The following is a 25,522-nucleotide window of genomic DNA, read 5'->3' on the forward strand; positions in this document are numbered from 1 at the left end:
GGGCTGTTTATCTTTATCGTTTGCTAGGGGAGTAATTTCTCATCTAAAGTGAGCACACCACTTTTTTAAAAGTCAGAGAGCGGGCTGGGGATTTAGCTCAGTGGTAGAGCGCTTACCTAGGAAGCGCAAGGCCCTGGGTTCGGTCCCCAGCTCCGGAAAAAAAAGAACCAAAAAAAAAAAAAAAAAATTATTTAAAAAAAAAAAAAGTCAGAGAGCTTTTTCTTCTGGCCAGTTGACACCTTTTTTCGGGGGGAAGGGTATTAAAACTAAGATGTGCACACTGGAGAAGTATACATGTTATACCACTGAACTTTTTACATTAGTGTTTCGCTATGATCAGACTCCCCGCTTAACTCTTGACAGGTTTAAGCTGAGTAAATGAGGGACCAACTAGAACCAGCTATAACTTGCAAAGGACTCCAGACTGTCTCTAGCAGCTGAACGTCTGCCAGGTGTTTTCTGTGCACTGGCAAGTTGCACCTTTGGAAAGGTTTTACTCCCTCACTGAATCTTAGTGTAGGCTGGGGGTGGGTATCTTATCTAGCATGCATGCATGAAGCCTTGGTTCCATCCCTAGAATGGAGACAAGCAAATTTATTCAGGAAGAAATCAACTATGAAACTTCAAAGACAATGGCCTCATCCTCACTGTGCATTCTGCCCTGGCAAAGAACCTCATTTTTCACTGATACAGGAGGAATTCTGGGAGTCTAGTCAGTAGGTCCAAGCAGGGAAAGCAGGGCACGGCTGCAAATACAAACTCAGGTGTTGACTGCTACGACAGGAAGGGTTTCCATGTACACACCTCAGGGTAAGGACCTGGCTGGCAAGTTCGCAGCTCAATCCTGTGCTCAGCAACACAAACTCATTTGGGCCAGGTTACAGTGTTGTGACTGAAAGCTATTCATGAATGCTTGGGGACCAACACCTATTTAGGGGTTATATAGGCAGATTTATTTACTTCTGTCCACAGAGCTGAAGTATTTCTAAGTTAAAACTTCGCTCACTTACATTTAATAACATCACATTGAAGTGGCTGCTGTACTAACAGGATGGGACGATGTAGATTTTCAGGGTTTCATTTCCTGTACAGATGGCCAGAAAAGATACACTGATCAGCTTTGAGAAAACACCTGGTTTTCAAGAACATTTTCATACTGAAACACCAAGCTGCCTGGCTAGATCTTAAAATCCAACCTTTTTACTCTATGAAACTAATACCCGGGGTTGGGGATTTAGCTCAGTGGTAGAGCGCTTGCCTAGGAAGCGCAAGGCCCTGGGTTCGGTCCCCAGCTCCGAAAAAAAGAACCAAAAAAAAAAAAAAAAAAAAAAAAAGAAACTAATACCCTATTAATGTGCTATTCCAAAACTCAGACTAAAGGTGCAGGCAATGGCTGCAGACAGAAATCCCTGGGCCTCATGAACAGCGAGGTATCAGCCTCACTGCTTTTCTATCAGACGAGCCACTGCAGCTAGACAGCACCCAGCCTACTCCAAGAGTACTTCAAGGGGCTGGGGATTTAGCTCAGTGGTAGAGCGCTTACCTAGGAAGCGCAAGGCCCTGGGTTCGGTCCCCAGCTCGGGGGGGGGGGGGGGGGGGAAGAAAGAGTACTTCAAGTGTCAGTGCAACTCCTGTCTCCTAGAAACTCAAAATAACCCAACTGTTAACTTTGTGACCTTATTGAGACAGTCTCTATTTCTGTATTTTTTGTGTATATGCTCCATGTATAGGTATGAATTCCTGTGAGTACACGTGTTAGGCCAGAGTCAACCTTTTTGAGACACGATCCCTCACTGAACCTGGCGCTCACAAATTCAGGTAGACTAGCTGGCCAGTAAGCGCCAGGACTCTCCTACCTCCTGTCTTCCCAAGTAATAGGATAACAAGCATACACAGCTCCTAATCCCTTTAAGATGAGTGTTAGGGATCTGAACTCAGATTGCTTGTAAGTCAAGCTCTTTATTGACTGATCCACCCCACCCCCAAGACCGTTTGAGACAGGGTCTCTTGCAGTCCATGCTGGGCTCATGAGATGCTCAATATGGGACGATGACTGGATTTGGGATCCACTTTAGCCTCCTCTCAAATGGTGGGATCACAGAATTATACAATTATCCCACATACTTTATTTACCCTTGTAACCTAAAATTTTTTCTGACAATCTGTTTTAATCATATTCACTCTAGTATCTTCATTTCTCCTCCTACTGAACCCTCTCTTCCCAATTAATCCCCCTTCCATATTCTATCAGTGTGTCCTATTGTATTTAAGGTTGCTTGTATACGAACGGGCAACTTAGCAGTGGCTACATCACTGAAGAAAATGACCAGCAACCCTCCTGTCCTGACTTCTGTCATTCATGAAGTTGGACGACTGGTATACCCAACCGAGCAAGGCTGAAAATCAGCCTCAGTGTCTTGCAGGAGCTTGCATTTCAGCTCTGTTCAAAGTTCATCTCTAAAGTACATCACCACTAGTGTGAGGAACAAGGGGACTAAGAACCAAATCTAGGGGGTTGGGGATTTAGCTCAGTGGTAGAGCGCTTGCCTAGGAAGCGCAAGGCCCTGGGTTCGGTCCCCAGCTCCGAAAAAAAAAGAACCAAAAACAGAACCAAAAAAAAAAAAAAGAACCAAATCTATACCCGCCAACCTACTTGTCTGAGTAGCTAACTCATTTTGCACTCACGAGCCATAAAGCCTGGAACTTACTGTGGAACAGGCTGGCCTTCAAATTTGGGGATCCTGCCTCCCTTTTGAGTGATGGAGTGACAGGCAAGTACCACTATATATGCCTCTAATTTGGTGTTACTGAGTCATACTCCATTGTTTCAAAGAAGTTGCTGTGACAACATCACAGGCACTAAAATTTCTGTGAAGCCAACAGGTGGTCAAAAGCAAGAGCCTGGAACTAATTAGCTGGTGAGATACTAGAGAACGTTTACGCCCAGTTTTCAAAATTTGGTTAAAAGTAACGTCTTTTTTTTTTTTTTTTACTGCAACTGTAACCCAAAGGTAAAACTCCTGCCTCCATGGGTTGGGGATTTAGCTCAGTGGTAGAGCGCTTGCCTAGCAAGCGCAAGGCCCTTGGTTCGGTCCCCAGCTCCGAGAAAAAAAAAAAAGAACCAAAAAAAAAAACTCCTGCCTCCTGAGTCAAGGATCTGGGAACAAAGAATAACTGAGTATACAGGCAATGCTGCCACCCAGTGACCTGAGCACAGGACGCATAAACACCATCAGCTGCCTGGTCTCCTCAAACCCTCCACCTCCTGCTTCTAACTGTACACCTCATCATCAAAAGGCTCAGTCATGAGGCCAACATCTGATGTCCCACAGAATGACCTGCTAAGAGGAATGTTGCTGGTATATTAACAAAGACAAAGCAGCCTGCCTATTCTATAAACAGCTCACCTTTAACCCCACAGTATCAAACTTTCAGGACAAATTTTCACTGATAAAGATGTTACCTTAATTAAAATTTAAAGCTAAGGAAAAAATGTTTAATTTACATATATACAGGATTACAGGTACTTCAAAAGTTCAAAACACTTGAGTTTTATTGAAAATAATAAAATACAGAAACACCAGATTCTTATCTTTAAAGCAAATCTGACACATCTTCCAGAACACCGCCAGCACTGCAGCATTCTTGCCACCATTAAACAAAGCCAGGCTCCAGGTCCGGAGCGGTGATGAACCTGCTGGTTAACAGTCTCTCCTCAGTTCTAAGGCCTGTCTTGTTTCTAAATCCTAGTTTTATCTTTTTAAGAATGAGTAGTTTTTAACTGATTTTTATCATGAGAACTGCATTCTCATATTATTTCTTCATACTAAGTAAGAACAATAAAAAACCCCAAGCCAAGAAACAAAACACCCACACACACCCGACTCAGACTCACTGAAAATACACATTTGTTCAACAGAGCTCACCTGCTTTAGATAATTGCTGACCTTCACATTAGCATCCTGAGCCAATGTTTTATTCACACTGTAAAAACTACACAAGATGAAAAGACCTGTTAATTCCTTAGGAAAACCTTAAGGCAAAAGCCAAAGTCTTATGCTAGAGGGGAAAACAGAAGGCAGAGGCATCAGGGCTGTGGACAGTTGGGTCTAAGCACCACAAGGATGAAGATTTTTATACAAACATGTGCAAGAAGATAAAGTCCAAAAGGGAGCACAAAACGTCCACTTTCCCGCTCAAACAGGGTCATGTCAAATAAGGACTCCTGACAAGTTAAGACATCTTTGCTCTCAAGTGGTTACAAGCGCATCACAGCCACTTCCGGCCGTTCAGAGGCAGCCCTGGTGCCTTAGGCCCTCTGGAAAACTGTCACTCGTTTCCTCCCTTCCTCCCTCCCGCTGGGCTAACTCTGACTCTCGCAGTCCCTGCACGTCTAAGCTGCTCTAAAACTTCTTAGCAGAGATTTCTTTAAGGCTATAAACTTCACAAGTTGGTCCCATTAAATAAGCCTGGAGTTTTTCAAATGACACGAGCCAAACACTTGTACACTTCAACAGAAGACAGTCTTCATTCACCTGAGTCTGAGATGAAGAAACAGTAGCTGGTTTCAATACTGGTTTGGAGGTTGCGTAACTTTATTGTGTAGACATAAATATTTTGTTTAAATATTAAACATTAAACCTTTTCCTGACATCCAGACAGAAATAGGGAGAGCAGGAACAACAGGCAAGAGAAGAAACAGTCCACTGAACAGACGTGTGACTCCTATGCCATCCACAGGAGGGATTTCAGCATGGGTTCAAAATGCCAAGAAGCTAAGTTTCTAAAAAATTCACCTCTACTCAGCATAAACCTCTTTACTGTTTTCCCCTACACAGAGGAGAAGAAACCCAGAAACTGAAAACTGAACCGAGGTGATCTGCTGCAGACCTCTTACCACTCTACAGCCCTCATTACACATCCTGCCATGCTGAAGAGCTCTTCCTGAGAAATTAAAAACTTTAACCCTGGTTATTCCCAAAGAACACCTTGAGCCTGGTTCGGTACTAAAGGGTCAAGATTTCCCGCTGGCAGGAGGCCATCTTCGGCTAGCTCTTTAGGCTTAACTGCACAATAGCTTAAGCACCGGACAATTAGCTATTTCAGTAAAGCATTTCCACGACACTTGTCCATTTCTTCTCAGCTAATTCACTGTTTTTGGAACCAACATTAAAAAACTCAACTTGCTAATACAAGCACAAGCTTCCCTTTTTAAACTCTAGAAGCAATCAATGTAGGTTTACCTGACGACACAGCATGTCCTTAGGATTCAGGAAAAGACCCTTCTCTCACAGGCAATTTACCCCACACCCTTTAAATCAATCACTTAAGTTAATTGAGGTGTAAACATTACTGACCAACTGAGCTTATCAGTCATGAAAGGAGACCAAGGGTTGCTGCTTGAGTGATGTGGCTACACCAACCTGACACCAACACAGGCTTCTTTGCTTGTTCAATCCTTCACAAGAGACTCAAAGTCCTGCTATCTTCCCTCCCGAGCCCCAAGTGTACAGTGACCACTACGAGTAGCTCAGTATATGACTTCAGCAATCAGGGTGCAGTGGCAATTAGGAGCATCCCTGTATATAATCATCTCAAGAAAGAATGGCTTCAACAATGTGACAGATGACTTAAGTCACTGCAACACATCCAGCATCTAGAGCTGTCTTTAAAGAGACTGTAACATTTCTTGGATAAGCCTACTAAAAAACTCCATTTCCCTTGAGATAAGCTTCCTTGGCAAAAAGTTGAATTCAATAAATGGCTACCCACAATGACAGTCCCACCCAAGTCACAGGTGGAGGAGATATTACACCCGTTTCATAAAACTTTCAGGCCCCTATTCTATGCAGGCAGGCTCACTACTGAACACAGGAGCCTTCTACGACTTGTCACGCTGGAGCAGGCACTGGTGTCTAGAGCTCCATCTCTTCCTCTGTGCTAGCAGCTGTCTCCAGACTATGGTAAAGCGGTGTGTCTGTGCACTGAGGTTCCAGTAACACTTCAGTTCTCTGTGGGAAGGCAGTGCCCGTAGCTGTGTGCTTCGTTTGGCTCTCTCCCATGTAGTTCTTAGGGTTAGATGATGGCTTTGGCTTCTCAGAAAGGAGTTCAGGGAGAGGTTTCCAGAGCACAAGCTCCATAGAAGGACGGCTCCTGAGATGTAAAGACAAAAACTTTCATCAAAACCTTAGGACACTCGAACAAAGGCCCTAATGTAACAAGTCCACTGCCCAACACCTTACAGTCACTCAGGAGCCAGCGGTCCTGAAAGGGGTCTGTGGTTGGCGTACCCCTATCCATTTTTTTTCTTTTTCTTTTTTTTTGGAGGTGGGGACTGAACCCAGGGCCTTGCGCTTGCTAGGCAAGCGCTCTACCACTGAGCTAAATCCCTAACCCCAATTTAAATCTTTTAATTAAAGTGTGGCTGGATCATGGTGTTTCATTCCTTCAGGAGGTAGAGGCAGGTGGATCTCTGTGATTTCAAGGCTAGCCTGATCTACAGATCGAGCTCCAGAACAGCCAGGGCATTTACATAGAGAAACTGTCTTGAAAAGCCAAAGAAAACCAAGTGTTCACTTCAGCAGCAACCAAACTTTGAATGATACTGATTAGCATGACCTCTATACAAGGATGACACAAAAAAATGTGTTTAACCTATGTTCTATTTTATAAGAGAGCTAGTGGATACCACGAATGGCAGTAATATATCCAATGTGAAAAACAGGGCCTTTGAACAGGGCGTACTGGTGCACAGCTTTAATTCTAGCACTCAGCAGGTAGAGGCGGGTGGGATCCTGTGAGTTCAATGTTAGCCTGGTTTACACAGAGAGTTCTAGAACAGCCAGAGCTACAAAGAGAGAACCTGTCACAAACAACAAAACGAAACAAAATAGGGCCCTTGATTTGACTTAATGCTGTAATCTGAAGTAGGAGTGCTGGGGATGGAGGTCAGGCTGAGGACCACTGAGCCACATTACTGGCTGTAATACACAGACACACGTTTTGAATGAGCAGTTTTGCATGACCACAATCTTTTGTTTAGATTTGTGGTACTGAGTCTAATGTATGCCAAGCAACTACTCTAGTGTTCTATTATTTCCCACCCCGTGGTTATCTGTTATTTATTAAATTATTATACACAAAAATGGAATCCTGGGCAAGCATTAATTTCTGATTCCTTTTGTTTCATATAGTTCTGAAGTAGAATGTTTTGCAGTTAAACCAAAACAATTACACTAAATATGTGAAATAAAAATATTTTTCTCAACTATAGCTAAGAGCAGTACCTGAAATCCTAGCACTTAGAAGGTGCAGGCAGGAGGGTGAGATGTTGTAGGCTAGCCTGGGCTATATAAGCACCCACCTCCAAAGTGGAAAAAAATTTCCTTACCCTTGGTATAGGAAAAATCTTCTGGGACCCAGAAGTAAATAAGAAGACAATAAAGAATACTCTCAAAGGCTCAGTTCTGGAAAACTACTGAGAGCAGCAGACACTATTTTGAGCAGAAGGGCAATGTGACCTGCATACATAGTGGCTACACTACAGACACACCCTCAGGGCTTAATAGTTAATTATAAACTTAAGCTAGGGCCTGACTGAAAACCTGGATCTCCCACCAACAAGCAGTAGCTGAACTGCTCCCATCTGGCCTAAAGGTGACAGTGCCCAGCACTATTGAGGTCTGTGTCCCAAGACCACTTCCAACCCCTAAACTCGCCCTCAGTGAATAATTAGTCTACGTCTCCCAGGCAGTACCTACTTAAGTGTGCATTACAGCACAGCAGATGAGGACGAGTGTCCACACCAGGTCCAGGCTGAGCTCTTTCTAGGTTGCCACTTAGCTTAGTAGGCTCTTGGGTTCCCTCCCTTAGTCACTGCTCCCTCCCACAAGCCCGCCTGTCTTCTCACACTAAAGCAAACCAGTTAACTAAGCTCGTTCAACTGCGGGTGGGCGTATTTTCTGTTTTCTTTCTGTGGTGCTGAGAGCAGAACCCAGGGCTTCACTGGTGCATGGCAGGTTCTCTACCCCGAGTGACACTTATCTAGCCCTTGTTCTTGTTTTTTCTTTGATACGGATCTCAGTATGTGGCTTAGTCTGGGGTAAACGACAAAAATCTCACTATGTAGCCCTGGCTGGCCTGGAACTCACTACGTAGGCCAAAACAGGCTAGAAACTAAAACCTTTGCCTTTTGAGTGCTGCTGGGGTTACTTGTGTAAGCCACCATGCCTAGCTTAAAGTATGCTTTAAATCAAGTCAAATGAAGTTGAAGGAGGAAAACTGTGAAAATGTACCCAGGGTACACAGTAATATTCCCACCCCCCCAAAACAAATCAAAGAGTTAAAAACACTAAAATGACCACATAAGGCTGTGCTATGGTTTGTGGGCTTTGTGATAGCGATTCCAACTGTTACTAATCTGACACATCACACCTTCTATTCCCTAGTCTCCATGCTGAGTCTGAGTGGTTAAGAGAACAGATAAACCGGAGCTTTCAAAATGTGGCTCCTCCTCCTTCTCCTCAGACTTTAATAAGAGAGCAGCCTGGGCCCAAGCCTTCCCATATGTCAGGGTCAGCTAAGTGGAATCTTACATAGACTCAATCATCTTCTTTGTGAAGACTTCATCAAATTCCCTCTTCAAACCCGTTTTCATGGTATCAGAAAGGACAAGACTTGGGAGGTGGCTAACATTTCTGTCACTTTCAACCTCTTCATCTTCGTCAATTATCCTAAATAATGAAGTGGAAAAAAAAATCAGTCAAGGCATTATATGTTTCTTGTGGTAAATGAACAAAAATTGAAACTAAAAGAATAAAAACCGGGGTTGGGGATTTAGCTCAGTGGTAGAGCACTTGCCTAGCAAGCGCAAGGCCCTGGATTTGGTCCCCAGCTCTGAAAAAAAGAAAAGAAAAGAAAAGAAAAAAAAAAAGAATAAAAACCACACGGGCTACAGTAAGAGCTCATGTAAGCTATAACTCAGAGAAAAGTGGTCAACGAGGCTGCTGCTCACAAGTTTGGAACAGAGTCAATTTAAAAGCGTCCTGGAAACCTGAGCCTGACATCTTAGTCAAGCTCTGAGAGTTCCAGCTACCACTAAGTCTGTTTTTCGTTCCCCATCTCCAGCATCACCACATGACTCTGAGCAGCCTAGGAGAGGAGAGCTGTGACACAGATCAGCAGCACCACGTGACACACAGTCAGTACCTGTCCTCGATCTCTTGAAGCCTTCTTCGGGCAACTTCACACTGTGGTTCTCCAGTTGTCTGATCCATTTCTTCACAGACAGCATCTAGGATGCTAGGCACAGAAAGGCCACCAGGACACGTGTTTACCCCATGACCTTCTATACCCTGATGTGTGCCAAGAACCCACTCATCGGCAACTGCACCAAGTTCTGCTTCAGTCAAGCGCTTCTTTCTTACTGGACACCTAGGAGAAAAGCAGTAGGAAGAGAGGAAAGAAAGAAAAGCAATCCTATTACAGATGAAATGTAAGTCATTTCTCTAATGAATTAAAAAAAGATATATAGGGGCTGGAGAGATGGCTCAGCGGTTAAGAGCACTGACTGTTCTTCCAGAGGTCCTGAGTTCAAATCCCAGCAACCACATGGTGGCTCACGACCATCTGTAATGAGATCTGGTGCCCTCTTCTGGTGTGTCTGAAGACAGTGACAGTGTATTTATATATAATAAACAAATAATAAATCTTTAAAAAAAAAAAGATATATAGTTTTTGAGACAAAGTCTCACTGTGTATCTTTGGCTGGCATCATTCACAGAGTTCTGCCTGCCTCTGCCTAGAGTGCTGAGATTAAGGATATATAGGGTACCAGACCAGCTAAAATTTAGTTAAAAAAAAAAAATCCATTTATTTTATGTTCAAGTTTCTGCCTGCATGTATGTGTGTGTACTGCATGTGTGTCTGTGGAGGTCAGAAGAGGTCTCAGACGCCCTGGACTTACAGAGATCTATGAGCTACCATGTAGGTGCCTGAAATGGAACCTGAGGGCTTTCTGCAAGAATAAATGCTCTTAACTGAGCCACCGCTCTAGTTCCAATTTATATTCTTTAATCAAGTTACTAATTATAAACATTTTTATTTTTCCTAGTTAGAACATCATGCCTTTCAAATACAGAGGCTAATGCTAGAAGCCAACCATTGAGCTGAGAACAGGGTCCCCATTGGAGGAATTAGAGAAAGGACTGAAGGAGCCAAAGTGGCTTGCAACCTTGAAAGAACAACGCCGCCAACCAACCAGAGCTCCCAGGGACTAAACCACCACCCAAAGAGGACACATGGACAGACCTGTGGCTCCAGCTGCATATGTAGCAGAGGATGGCCTTGTTGGGCACCGATGGGAAGAGAAGCCCTTGGTCCTGCCAAGACTGGACTCCTCAGTGTAGGGGAATGTCAGGGGGGGAGGTGGGAAAGGGGACACCCTTATAGAAGGGGGAGGAGGATGGGATAGAGGGCTTATTGCTGGGAAACCAGCAAAGGGAACATACATCTGAAATGTAAATAAAAGATATCCAATTAAAAAAAAAAAATCATGTCTTTTTTCCCCAATTCATACCTTCCCTGAAAAAATTTTCTTCTATTTTTTGTTTTAACAACAGTCCCAGACGTTCCATTTTACTAATGAAGACTCAGGAGCCAGAGGCTGGGGGGAAATGGACCCACTAAGACAGCTGGGTAACTAGCTCTGCTAGCTCAGAGGCAGAGCAAGCACCCAGGGACCTTCCTACTCTACCAAGCGCTCTCTTTCTCCATGATGTCTTAAATACCTTCAACTCTAAGACCCCCCTTTCTGTTTACTTTATGTTCACTCCCTGTCAACTGGTGGCTTGCTCACCTCTTGACCTAAGGCTGACTTTAGGTGTGTGCTAGGGCTGCGCTACACACAAGGTTTTCCTAGCACGAGTTAAATCAAGTTTCTACATTCCCCCTTCCCAGATGGTTTCATGGTGTAGCCCTGGCTACCCTTGAAGAGAGAGATCTGCCTGCCTCTGCCTCCTGAGCACTGGAATTAAAGGCATTTGCAACTGCACCTAGCTTAGTTTCTACACTTTTAGCAAACGCTGGAATCAGGAATTCAATAACCTATAGCACAACCGAAGACCAAAAAAAGGTTCTTGAGTTATCTGTAGCAAGCCCAAGGCAACTCCCCCCACCCCCCATCTAGGGGGTTTGGGGCTGGGGCAAACAGCTTAGTGGGAAGAGGGCTCGTCATGTTAAGTATGAGAACCTGGTTCAACCCTCAGAAGCAACCATAAAACAGCAAAGCATAGTGACATGTAATTATCAGTAGAGAGGCACAGGCAAGAAGAGCCCTGGCTCTGTTTGACCCCCTAACCATACAAGAACTAAGTGGGGGGTTATGGAGGCGGTTCAATGGATAAAAGTACAATACATGCTGTGCTAGCATGAAGACCAGAGAATATATGCAAATGGCAGGCAGGCAGGCACCGAACCCACCTGTAATTATAGGGCTCAGGAAGTAGAGATGGGATTCACAGAGCAAGCCAAATGCAAATATAACATTTAGAGTGATTGAGGACACTGATGCCAACCTTTGGCTTCCACACATATATGCACATCAGACAGACAGACAGACAGACAGACAGACAGACACACACACACACACACACACACACACACACACACAGAGCAAGAGCGCAAGACCGGGGATGTTGGCACTTTAATCCCAGCACCGAGGAAGCATAGGTAAGTGGCCAAAGCTAGCCTGGTGGACATCTAAGTTCCAGGACAACATAGTGAGTCTTTGCCTCAAAACAAACAAAAAGTGGTGGTGTACTTGGGAGTCAATCTGAGTTCAAGGCCAGCCTTGAAAAACAAAACAAACAAATCAATCCCAAACAACAACAAACCTAAAGCCAGCAAGGTGAGGTGGATGATTTCTATGACATCTCAGATGGGCTTACTTCTGCATCCCTTCCCCTCATTCACAGAAACATAAGGTAATCTTTAAGACATTCTCCCCTCCCCCACACAGGGTTTCTCTGAGTAGCCTTGACATTCCTCTAACTTTGAGCTCTGCCTATCTTGGGATTAAAGGTGTGGGCCACCACCTTCTGGCTTTAAAAAAACAAAAACTGGATCTAAGTCATCAACAAGTCTAGCCAATTCAAAATTGATTTTTAATTCCTTTTTTTCTTTCCTTTTTAAGACAAGGGTCTCATGAATCCCCAGCTGGCCACTAGTCAGTAAGTCTCAATTGTCTGATGGATGTTTCAATGTCAGGAGGATGACCTTCAATGTCTAATCCTCCGGCCTCCACCTTCCTTACTAGCTCTTGTTTGTTTTCTTTTCTGCTTTGAGAGCTGGCCCCAACTTCTCCATCTCAGCTGGGATTACTAGATTAAATCACATTCTTAGAAAAGAATTTAGTTTCTACAAGGGTGGGGTCCAGGTAGGATCATAAAAATATCCTGGACAGGGCCTGGGAACAAATGAAGCTCGAAGGGAGAGTAATTGCCTGGCACATACCAGGCCCTGAGTCTGATCCTTAGCATAGGACAAACAAGAAAGCAAGGTGACTCAATGAGTAAGGATGCTTGCCCTTAAACTAATAACTTGAATTTGATCCTGGAACCTACATGGTGGGAGAGAACCGATTTCCAAATGTTGTCCTCTGCCTTCCACATACCTATCGTGGGATTTGTGTATATATTTAATAATGATTAAGGAAAGAATATTGAGGCATGGTGGCATGTGGGCCTTTAATCTCAACACACAGAGGCATGTGGATCTAAGTTTGAGGGCAGCCCTGGTTAGGCTAGTGAGGCTGTCTTTGTCATAAAACAAAAACCAACAGGTGGACCTTGTATATACTCATTTGGGGTAAGCTATGAGACAGTACCCCAAAGCACTGCAGAGTGACCAGGCATCTGACTATAGAGCTAAGCAACTGAAGGCACACACAGCCTTAAACAATTAAGTTTCTGGACTCTCTTCCCAAAGAGAGAGAAAACAGGTTGGTTACAAGGTTATCTCTGTGGAGAACACAAACCCAATATACAGCCTGTGATTTTCTTTTTGTTCTTAATACTCAGAGTCTGTAATGACAGTTTAAAATGCAGGCGAATTTTCCTTTACTTGCCCGCCACTCAGTTTCTGCCCCTAAAAGGCAAACAATGTCACCAGTTTAAAGAGATACATATACGCATCACCTTTTCAAATAGGATACACGTGTTAACGATCACAAAGAGAACAAATTAGTCCCGAAACTTACTCATCGTCCTCCGCCAATCGCTTGTGTTTCTTTCTACAGTGAATGGAAACACTGTTGGAACAAACAAAAACACACCAGTCACTCAAGACGGGATCTTAGATGTAAGATTTCTGCATCCTGTATTTCTCGCCTCACTTATCCCGATCTCCCGCCACAAATTGAACATTCCTTGCTTGGCCATGATAGACCGACCCAGGTCCCTTTTGCCTGGGTCTCCAAACAACCACAGACAAGGAAATTTGAAGTTGTCACTTCTGTCCGGGTAGTGACAGCTGAACACTCGCTCCAAACCCATTTCTGTGCCCCATATTGCGGATGAGAAATCCAAGTGTCCCAGAGGCATTCAAAGTTGTCCCGCCCCGCGGCCGCGCGTGTGGAGAGAAGCGGCCAGGCCGAAGGACCCTCGAGGGTCGCCGGCCCTACGACCTGGGACTCACGGTTAACGTCCCTCGGGGTTAACGGGCCCGCCGCCTGCTCACCGTCCGCGCGCTGTTCTACCGTCCGGGCTGCTCGGCGGGCCGCGGACACCCGGCCGCGGGGCCAGGTCATGGCCGGCGGCTCCTGGCGGGAAGGCCCGGCCCGCGAAGGCCGGCGGCGACTGCAGGAAGTCCGCGCTGCCGCTCAGAGGGAGGCCGCTGAAGGGCCGGCCGAGGGCTGCCATGGCTTCGCAGACGAGGCAGCGTCCGCGACCCTAGTCGTTCCTGTTCCCAGTCTTAGCAGTGGCCGCCACCGCCGCTACCCACGAGAGCCCGCCTCTGAGCCCTCTTCGACCCCCCAACCTCACGCCTTCTAGAACCCTCCACTCCGGTCCGCCCAGAGACACGTCGGGATTTGTTGTGTATAGAGGGCCGCTGTCGTGAGGCATGCCGGGAGTTGTGGTCCTTGAGGACTACAAGCAAGATGGCTGGCGGTGTACTAGGCGAATCGCTGGAGGTCAGGTCGCCCTCACAGGCCCCTAGAATGATTCCCTATACAGAATGTTGAGCTGGGCACGGTGGCTCATGGCGATCTTCCCAGCTCTTATAAGGTGGAGGCAGGATGATCAGACACGTTCAAGGCCAGCCTTTGACTGTGTAGCATGGTGTAGGCCAGCCTAGTCTACATGAGACCCATTCCAAAATAAAAAAGTTATGCATTTCTGTTTCTTCAGATAAACAGGATAATAAAACATATTTTCAGAGTTGAAGTGAGTAGTGAATGAATTAAAAATCTAGAGGTGGAGACGGGCACAATGGTGTACATATTTAATACCAGCACTCCCTGGGCAGAGGAGGGAAGATCTCTATGAGTTCCCGGTCAGTCTGATCTACATAGCAACTTGTAGGCCAGCCACTTTTACAAAACAAAATAAAAAAAAAATTAAAAATTAAAGTCTGGCAGTAAAGTGTGGCTCAGTGGTAGGGCACTTGCACAGTACCACAAAATACATGTGAGCATCTGGTTGTTGTGGCACACACTTCCAGTCAGTCCCAGCAATGGGGAGGTTGAAGCAAGAGAATTGTTTGAGGTCAGCCAGAACAACAAAACAGGATGTCAAGGCGTAGAAAATGTAAGGCTTGAAGTGAGTCTTGACTACCAGGAGAGCCCCTCTATCCCAAGTAAGACACAAGAACAGAGTTTGATGCAAATGCAAGAGGTTTATTTTCTGGCGCATTGTGGATGACCCTCACTCTCAATCAGCCCCTTATGACAAGTGACTAGAAGATGACCCCGAATGACTACAACAAGCAGTTTTTATACTTTTTAGGGGTACAGGTTACATCAGCAAGGTTACAGTTTAAACTTATTGGCTAAGCATATTGTCCTTCATTCCCCCCTTTTTCTTGTACAAGCTCCAACCTTGGAGCTATGCTCAGGGGTCGTTGGTGACTAACTCACATTCTTCAGGTCCTGTCCTCAGGGTCTCATACTGTTGGTGCAAGACCATCAGCTGTACTGCTCCTATTCTCTCTTTCATGAAGGCTATAAGCTTGTTCAATATGCAGGGTCCAAAGGTCAACAATAGCAGGAGAACAATTAGGGGTCCTAACAAGGTGGATATGAGTGTGGTTAGCCAAGGGGACAAGTTAAACCAAGATTCAAACCAGCCCTGACTCTGTTCTCTCACTCTCTCTTCCGTTTGGCTAGCCCTTCTCTCACCTTGGCCATCATACCACAGTTTGCACAACCCGAATCCCCAAGCTTTTCCCTTTAGCCATCCTGTTGCTTCTCTGCCTTTCTGAGTGAATCTGATTATTATTGTGTTATAGGTGGTGCTTGTGCAGAAGGTATCCCAATACTGTCGGTCTCCCTGGTAGGGCCCCTTAGTAGTGTAATTTCTTTTTACCGGGATCAAGTCCCAAGAGGAGGAGAGGTTCCAGTAGGTGTCTCCCTGTAGTCTTGCAACCCCAGGTGGCACAATAAAACTGGTCTGGACCCCCACAACGGTGAACTTCTGCCCCATTTCTTCTATCTCTAGGGCAAATGTAAATGGGGGCCTCCCGCAGGTGATACCTCTTTACAGTGAATGCACATCCTATCTCCCCCACCCCCAGCCCAGAGCTCTTTCTCCCATATGGGCAGTTTGCTTCCACCAGCACTCCTGCCATGGGTGGGGATGTTCCAGGAGTCAAGTCCTGCCACCAGCTGGCACAGGTCAAAAGTGAGGTTGGGCCACCAGATGTTGAGGGTTTTGGAGGCTGTCAGGGAGGCGACCTCATCTCCAGTTCCAATGGAAACCACAGTTTGACAGACTGGCACACGGGGTCAGCAGGAGTGGTTAACAGTACCAGGAAGGGTCCCTTCCACCAGGGTTCCAGCAACTGTGCCCGATGTCTCTGGACATAGACCCAGTTACCAGTATGGAAACGGTGAGGGGTCTCTGGCATTCCTGGAGCATATAGGGCAGACAGTTTGGGCCAAGTCTCATGTTCTATTGACTGAAAGGCTTGGAGTCTCAAGAAGAGGTTCCTACCAGTGAGTTGGGATACCTCCAGGGAGGGCCCGGTGGACACCAAGGGTGTTGGGGTACCAAACAGGATCTCAAAAGGGGTCAGGTTAAAATGGTAGGGGGTGTTCTGGGCTCGGAACAGGGCCAGGGGAAGGAGCACCACCCAGTCAGTGCCAGTCTCCAAGGTCAATTTAATTAAGGTCTATTTTAGGTTTCTGATCATTCTCTCTACCTGCCCTGAGCTCTGGGGATAGTACGCAATGGAGTTTCCAATTAGTCCCCAATTTCTTTGCCAACCCCTGACTTACCTTAGAAACAAAAGCAGGACCCTTGTCCAATCCAATTACCTTGGACACTCTGAACCTTGGGGAAAATCTCATCTAATATCTTTTTGACTACCACAGTAGCTGTTTCCTGCTTGGTGGGGAAAGCTTCAACCCATCCAGAGAAAGTATCTACAAACACCAGTAGGTATTTGTAACCATATTTCCCCGGCTAAACTTCTGTAAAATTGACTTCCCAATAAACCCCAGGCCGCTCTCCCCTAGGTCTCTTGCCCTGTTTGCTCTTGGCTGCATAAGCATTCACTTGCTGACAAACCTTACACTGTTCTACTGTCTCTCTGGCTAAAAACCTAAGGTCTATTACATACACCTTGACTGCTTGGATGAGCTTCCTATCCCCTAAATGAGTCCATTTGTGCATTTGGCCAAGTGAGTCTTTTGTTTGTTCTCTGGGGAGTATAGTTTTCCCCTCTTGAGTATGCCATTGTCCTGGCCTTCTCTTCTGCTGTATATTCTCAGTGAGCCCATCCCTTAGTCCAATCCCAGTTCCCAGTGGGTGTTTCTTGCAGGCCCATAACTGGGATAGGCTCCTGCATAACCACTTCTCGAGCCACTTGATCTGCCTGGTTATTGCCCCACACTACTGAATCTCTTCCATTCTGATGTCCTGGGAAATAAATAATAACTCACAGTTGCTGACTGCATCAGAGTATCCAAGAGATCCAAAATTTGAGCAGTCCCCTCTCTTGGTATATAGACCCATGAACTTGGGCTATGGCAAAGGCATACCTGCTATCCATGTAGATGTTAATTTTCTTGCTGGCCCTAAGTTCCAAGGGAAATTAGCTCTACTTTCTGAGCCAACATGCCGGGCAGGGGGTGTGGAGATTCAGCCAGCCCAGAAGACATTTGTGCTGTTCACCATGAACGGCAGTATCCACTCATCTCTGACCTTCATGAAGATAACTGTTCCTGTCTGTAAACCATGTAGCCTCAGCTCCCAGCAGGGGTTGGTGGGAGAGGTCTTTCCTTCACTCATGGACTTGTATTTGACACGTGCTGTGGTGGCTCCAGGTCAGGATCGGGCAGCAAGGTGGCTGGATTGAGACCAACCAGTGGAGAATCTCGTCCATGTCAGCTGACCAGTGGTCCCATCCTCTGGGTCTTTCCTTCCATTCAAAGGTAAAGTATTCTTGACTTTGGGGTGCCAAGGTCAGGAAGAAGAAAGCATCTTTCAAGTCTAAAACCAAATTCTGGAAGGTGGTGAAGAACTCAGAGTGTAGGGATTAGGCACAGTAGGGTGGATGTCAGCCACTCTACCACAGTTTACCTCTCTTAAGTCCTGGACTTAAGAGATAATCATTAGTGCCTGGCTTCTTGGCTGGCAGGGGCCATGTGTTCCGGGTTGAATGGCACCAAGCAAAGCCCCACACTGGAGGAGCGGGAAGATGTGTGGCTTAATTCCTTCTCTTGCCTCCCCCGACCTGTCCAGGTTCTTACTATTAGGCTGGAGGACAAATACAAATTGATTGAGACTAATACCCAAAGGGCAGGATATTGCTGGTGACTGGAAAAGTTTTCTCTTGCTTGGACTGAAACAGCTGGGCTAGGTCATGCATGTCTGCAGGCTGTGTATGTGGAGCTTAAGATGCAGGCTGATCCTGTCTCCAGGGCACCACAGGGCCACATGGCATCTGTGAGATATTTTCTCACCTGCTAAGCTCCATCTCATCGTATACTGCCCTCTCTGAGGCTACTCTCTGAGCCTGACAGCAATCTCTACTCATCTAGTTCCCAAGGTGGGTCTCTGCCCTGCCAGTTTCATACAGAGACCACCTATCTCGAGGCTCTCTTAATGTGGACTCAATTAAGTCGCCACGTGAAAGAACGAAGCACACAATAAACTTTGATCCAATTGATAAGATATAATTTGCCCATCTAGACAGCACAAAATCCTGTACACACCCATCCCTTAAAAACAGTCATAATGGGGTTGGGGATTTAGCTCAGTGGTAGAGCGCTTGCTTAGCAAGCACAAGGCCTGGGTTCGGTCCCCAGCTCCAAAAAAAAGAAAAGGAAAAACAAAAACAAAAACAAACAACAACAAAAAAAAACCAGTCATAACGACCTGTATCTATGGGCAGAAAAGAATGGACATCTGCCACCCAGCTCCTCCTCTCCCTCTGGTTCCTTGCTCCTCTCTAAAACTTTTCTCCTACCCATCCTTCCTTCTCGTCCAATGACAGGCCTCGTTCTATCCTGTACGTGCCTTCCTCCATAAAGACATGAACTTACACAGAATGATTTTGTTTGAGGACCACCTGTGGGATTCTTCAGGAGGATTCTGGGGCTGCCCTAATGGTACCATTATCTAACTGGGTCCAGAAGCCCACCTTCCAGGAAGAAACCTGAGAGCTAAATTTCAGGGACAAAGAGATGCTTTATGCAGTGTCCAATCATGCTGCCTGTTGAGTCCTATTCATATTCTCTTCAAACATCACATGTCCTCCCATAGGTCTTGCAGGGGCAAAACACCACATGAGTCTACCACTTCAGCCAACGAATGAAGAATTGTCCATACACCAACTTCCCCACTCTAAGACCACTACACAGTTTCTGAGCCAGATTTGAAACAGCCTTTATTTAATAGTGTTCAGAGTCATGGGTACTGGCCAGGAATGTACCCAAGTCGTATGTGTAAATTTAATTTTTTTCAAACCTTATTTTAGTGATGGTTCTTAAACACTTTAACCTCTCTTGTAACCCGCCACCCACCAGAGGTAGTGGGAAAGAAAGGATATGGGGGAAGTGGACCTGTTTAGTAAGTTTCTTTGGAGCAACTGTGTTGTCTGGAAATTAGCAGTTCAGTTCACAGATTAGTAGTGGCAGCTCAAACCACTTGCAAACACCTCTTGGATACACCAGCAATCTAGATTGGGAGTCAGGCTAGCAACAGTAGTGACACGACCTACAAGGCCTCAGCCTCAGCCTCAGCGTGAATTAGCAGGAGGGACAAGGAGGAATGACAGAAGTTCTCAGCCGTGCCTCCTACAGGGAAGTGATAAGTGAAGATGAGAGACCCATAAGGGTTGCACAGCTAGCTCTATAAGCAAGCCTAGTTCAGTCTCTGTCATTGTCCATCGAATGCTATTTATACCCTTCAAACATCACGGGTCCTCCACGGGTCTTGCCAGCACGCACAACTGTCTCAGCTGACATCACGCTGCCAATTAGCCCCAGTCTGAAAAAGCAGCAAGAAACTGCAGCACGTCACCAGAAGATTTTTTTTTTTCTTTTTTCTTTTTTTCCGGAGCTGGGGACCGAACCCAGGGCCTTGCGCTTGCTAGGCAAGTGCTCTACCGCTGAGCTAAATCCCCAACCCTGTCACCAGAAGATTTTTTTGGTGCATTTCTCTCTATGGAGTTCTGACAAATGCACCTCAACTATACAGTGCAAGGTGGACCACTCCATGCATGTGGTCAGCAAAGAATCCTCCATCGTGTGTCCTTTCATGTGCTTACTTTAGCAGCAGAACTTCCTTGAGGTGGTAGTTGGTTAATGCTACTCAAATTGCCCAATGGTGGCAGTGTGCACTCCTCCCTACTGTCCCAATGCTCTGGATTCTCAAATGAAACACACACACACACACACACACACACACACACACACACACACACACACGGCCTTCTATTTTAATACGCCTTAATGGCTGGATGGCTGAACCACTCACAGACTTCCATGTTGCTAATGCCTCCCCTCCGATACTCCTGAATTGTTACTACTAAAATCTATATTTCATCTTTGCTACCCTAAATCCAGCCTGCGGCCCTCCTGGGCCTCGATCCCAACTCTTTTTTTTTTTTTTTTTTTTTTGGTTCTTTTTTTTTTCGGAGCTGGGGACCGAACCCAGGGCCTTGTGCTTCCTAGGTAAGCGCTCTACCACTGAGCTAAATCCCCAGCCCCTCGATCCCAACTCTTACATGTTGCCAGTCTCTCTTTCTCCTTGTCCTCTACCTCTCAGGCCTGGGCTTCTTTCCTCAGGCAATGGTGATTCTCCCTCTTCTCCGGCATTCTTTGCCCAGGGACCTAAAATTCCCACCTCTGTCTCCCTGCCCAGCCATTGGCTGCTGGCCATTTTACTTAACAATCAAAGTCAACTGGGGGCAGGGACCTTCAGTGTCTTACAGGCAGACTTGCAGGTTCCCGTGTAATGTTGGGTGCTGAAGTAGCGTTAGAACCAATCCACAACACATCCTTTCACCTGTGTCTGTTTCAGCTAAACACCCCTTCACAAGTCTGACTTTGCCTCTCACCTGGGTCCATTTCAGCTAAAGGTTCCTTCATGTGTTTGTCCCAGCAAAACACCATCCAACTGACTTTCCAACTCTTAAGTTTCTCCACTTCACCCATGCTCAGAATATGACACTAAATTACATTAGTCCAGGGCTTATCAAGACAAACCCACGAGGCTACATATTTCCCGCTTTTGTCCAATCAGAGGCAAGCATACATCCTGACATAGCTCCTGCCTATGTGAGATCAGGCACCTCCTGTGCAGTCGGGGCAGCCACGCCTGTTACAGAAGGGAAAACACCCGTCTTGTTACCTTATTGAACGACAGCATTTCAGGCAGTTATCTGACTTTGGGCAAGTGGGGCTTATAGGTTAGAGGCATTTTTGTTTTAGAGGTCTCCTCAGCACAGAGATTTAAACTTAAAACATAAGATTACCCATCACAGAGACTGAGGGATTGAGATAGGGGCTAGGAATGATAGGGAAACATGTAGCCAATAAAAGAGGAACATCAAGCCCTTTCTGGGAATAGGTGGAGATCTTCCAGGAACCTGTGCCATCTCTTTATGATCTGCTGCTCTGGTCATGGTAGCTGGTAGGTGCCTTAGCTTTGACAAGAGCTTCTCCAACTGGGGAATTCCACGACTGTGTACTCATGTAAGTGTGTATGAACCTATGTGTTCCTACATAGATGTGTGTGCAGGCATTTGAGTGCCTTTTTATGTATCCATACATATTGATGTGTGTGTACATGTGTGTGCTTACCGTTACATACTCTCTTGTGTTGTTCTTAAAACAAAATCCCAACTGTTCGGTTACCAGATGAAGACTCAGGAGCCAGGCACCGTGGTGAAAGCCTGCTCCCTCAGAGAGGCAGAGAAAGCACCCAGCTGACCTTCCTACTCCACCCAAGTTCCGGAAGGAAAAGCTCCTCCTCCACATGGTTTAAATGCCCTTCAACTCAGTGACCTTTCTTTTCTTTTCCTGGGTTTCCTTATATTCACTCTCTTTCAGCTGGTCGCTCCTTCTCTTGACCTATCACTGACTCTATTTACCTCTTGTTTACAGAAAGCTCTTGGTTAAAGCTACACCACAACTACTTGTTTACAGTAAACAGAAAGCTCTTGGGTTAACCCTGTGTCCTAGGTCTGAGTCACAACAAGAGACAGGTTTTTCCGGTTTCAACCTTGGCATTCACCATGAGATCAAATACCCTGCACACTTGTTTTCGTAGGTATATACCTGTGCTCACACATGTGTTCTTGTCTGTCCTGTGTGTCCTTGTGTGCATACATGTACATGTGTATGTACTTGCTTGAAAATGCATGTCTCATGTCCCTTACTTGTACGTATGTGCCTGGCTATGCATGCACCTCTGTGTTTGCATGTCTGTGAATACTGTGTATTCTGTGTTCCGTGCATAGACCTAGTCATTTAAACGTGCCAACTTGTGAGCCTAAGTGTACATAAGTCTATAAGCGTATATGTGTTTATACGTGTTTGTATGTAGATGTTTTGTGCATATAAGTGTGTGCTTGCTGTAAGTGTTCCTGCTGCCTATGTGTTATCTGAAGGGAGATAAAGGCATACATTTGTAACATCTAGGTAGTGTCTTTGTGCTCTCAGTTGCATCAGGGCTAAATTCATCCAAAGAAAACTCTGCTTTTTGATTACTCGAGACTAAGTGATCACTATTATGTGATCACTGTTAATAAATTATTAATATGTAATCACAATTTATTCTGAAGCCAGTATCTATCTCATACAAGTGCCCCTTAGAGAGCTAATTTGGGGGTGAGGGGAGGTAAAGGAGTTTTTCTTCCTGAGTTTTCCAGAAAACTCATTCATGCTGGTGACAGCACATGAACCAATCCCCATGTATCTTGTCACTGGCGTGTAAAAGTAACTTTTATTCTTCTGGAATAATTGTGATCTCTGAGGCTTACTGCCTCAGTCTGCAAGCCTAGGCTTCGTTCCGGAAGCTTCTCACCTCCACACAATCGACTCTAGGCCTAGAATGTTTTCGGCGTCTTGAATCTTACTGCTGAATAAGCTTACCCAGTCTTTCTAGTTCTTTCTAATCTCTGGTTGGCTGATTTAACTCAGCTGTTCTGGCTTGAACTTCTCTCCACACGACTGATTCAATCTGGCTTCTCTCAGTTCCTCCTGAATCGCTCTGCCTGACCTCAAACGAACTCTAGCAATCTTCTGGCTCCTTCTCTCTCTCTCTCTCTCTCTCTCTCTCTCTCTCTCTCTCTCTCTCTCTAACTTGTCTCTGTACAACTGTCCCAGTAAAACTGCCCCCTTCTTCCCTCTCCTCTCTGCACTCCTCTCTCCTCTTTCCTGAGGGTTGGGCAGATCCCATTCTGATAAATCTTTCTCTGACCCATCACTTTGTCTGCCACTAGATTAGACATCACTTTTCAAACATTGGTGCTTCCTTCTGCAAACGAACTTTACCATCATCGTTTGGGATTAAGGGTGCGTGCTAAGGGCGTGTCTACATTCAAGACAGATGGATTAAAGGTGTGAGCTAAGGGACTGAGGCACGACACAACTACAAACAGGTTTTTTTTCAGTATTTAACACAATCTCAGGGTTCACAGTGTGATCAAATATCCTGCAACACCTGAGGGGTCACATGCTCTCAGTAGTCACATGTCTTAACACTATAATAAGGTAAAATATAAATGCAAAATAATATTTTGGATCAAAATAATAGCAAGACACAGCATTTAAAAGATCTACTATTCTTTCTTCCTTCCTTCCTTCCTTCCTTCCTTCCTTTCTTTCTTTCTTTCTTCCTTTCTTTCTTTTTTTCTACTTAAAGTCAGGGTCTCTCTCTGTACCTCTGGCTGTCTTTGAACTCACTATATAGACGAAGCTGGCCTCAAACTCACAAAGATCCACCTGCATTCAGTCTCTGCAGTTCTGGGTAAAAACGTCCACAGCACTCACCTAAGTTACCCATTATATTCTTAGATCTCCATAAAGTTGAATGGAGAGACCACTAACTATTCGTCACATGAGACTAACCCAGTGTGGGACCATGAGTTTGACCTCAGCACTGCAAAGCAAAACGTTTGAATAAAAACAAGTGACTTTTCTTAATTTGTATGTGTGTCAAATAACTCCTGAATGTTTAACTCTGAGATTTAAGATTTAAAAAAAAAAAAAAAAGAACTAATAAACCTAATATATTCAACTGCCAGTTGTTTTTTTTGTTTTTTGTTTTTTTCCGGAGCTGGGGACCGAACCCAGGGCTTTTCGCTTGCTAGGCAAGCGCTCTACCACTGAGCTAAATCCCCAACCCCTCAACTGCCAGTTTTAAAGGAAGATTTTTTTAATTAGGTGTTTGTTCGTGAGAGTACATTCGTCCGAGAGAGTAGAGTAAAGACGCCGTGGAGTCTGGGAGGCATGGGATGGCCTAGAGAGCTGGAGTTTCAGGTGGTTCTGAGCTACCCAGTGTGAATGATGGGGACTGAACTCTGGTCCTGTGTGAGGACAGTACGAGCTCTTCACCACATGCCATCTCTCTTGTCCCTTTAGCTGCCATTTTTTTATCCAGATCAACCGTGGACTTTTCTTATCCAACCTCAGTCTCAGTGAATGGAGAGCAATGCCATTGGTCAACTCGTTTTGATCCGTGATAGACATTTCAGCGCAACGGATAGGGAATAGAGGTGTTCTACCGTGTATCTTTAGGACGGGAAAAGAAACATTTTAGATTACGATTTTATCCGATCATGCTATGCCTTTTTGTTATATGACTAAGAACACATGCTTTATATTAACATATTATAGACACATAATAATGAATATGATGTATAGCTGGGCCATTTGAGTGTTTTGAACCGGGATTGGGCTACAGATCTCTTTTTCAAAGATTGTTTTAACAACCATTTTGTTGATTCGTTGTTTACTTCACATCAGTCACCTCAATCCCACTCATCTCCCCCTCCCCTGTACCTGGCCTCCATCCTTGCAAACCAACCCCCAACAGAGAAAAAAAAATCTCACGGAAGCTGTAGTGTGTCACAATGTGTCCCACAATATACCCTTTTGTCCACACTTCTTTGCTTGCAAATGTCCATAGCAATGACATGGTCATTGGTACGAGGTCTGGTACGAGGCCTCTGGCTTCTGCTACTCTATGGGTACTGGATCCTCACTGGGACTCCTCTCGGATATCCTGTTGTTGCCCTGTTGTGGAGATTCTGCAGTTTTAGATCTGTAGGACCGGCCTCTTCACACACTCCAGCAGTTCATTGATGGGGTAGATGTTGGGGTGGGTCAGTTCAAAGCCCTGGATCTGGGCCTGAGGGGTATCAGAAATGGTCATCTCACTGGCTCTCATGCTCTTAGAGCTGGCTTACCCGAAATCCCTGTAGCCAGGGCCAGCTCTCCTGTGCTGCCCAGGCGAGGTGCAGGACCTGCTCTCCTGAGTGCTGCAGCCAGTGAGGGACACGGCCAGTTCTTCCACTCTCATAATCCTGGGGCCAGTTTTCCCATATGCCACAGCTGTTGAGGGACAAGGGAGGCGAGGAGGGTGTCTCTTCCTTGTTTGCACCACTGCCCAGGAGACAAGAGGTAGAGCTGGCTCTCAGGTGCTCACACTCTTGGGGTTGGCTTGCCTGCAACTCTCGCATCCAGGGCCAGCTCTAGTACTATGCTGCCCAGGCAAGGTTCAGGGCCACCCAGTGGCCATCTGTCTTAGACTCACTCCAGCCTATGGGCTGTGGTCCCAGGTGGGGTTCTAGT

General features: G+C 45.6%; 1 protein-coding gene across 1 annotated transcript; it reads right to left on the reverse strand.

Moving 5' to 3' along the window:
* Window positions 1-4,574: 4,574 nt before the first annotated feature.
* Window positions 4,575-13,941, reverse strand: Ccdc117 (coiled-coil domain containing 117). The gene is made up of 5 exons (NM_001017502.1): window positions 13,735-13,941; window positions 13,256-13,306; window positions 9,208-9,432; window positions 8,595-8,732; window positions 4,575-6,153 (listed from the first exon to the last, which is right to left on the reverse strand). The coding sequence occupies exons 1-5, from the start codon at window positions 13,914-13,916 to the stop codon at window positions 5,916-5,918; spliced, it is 834 nt and encodes a 277-aa protein (NP_001017502.1). The 5' UTR covers window positions 13,917-13,941; the 3' UTR covers window positions 4,575-5,915.
* Window positions 13,942-25,522: the final 11,581 nt, after the last annotated feature.

This window comes from Rattus norvegicus, chromosome 14, assembly GCF_036323735.1.
Source record: "Rattus norvegicus strain BN/NHsdMcwi chromosome 14, GRCr8, whole genome shotgun sequence".
NCBI lineage: Eukaryota > Metazoa > Chordata > Mammalia > Rodentia > Muridae > Rattus > Rattus norvegicus.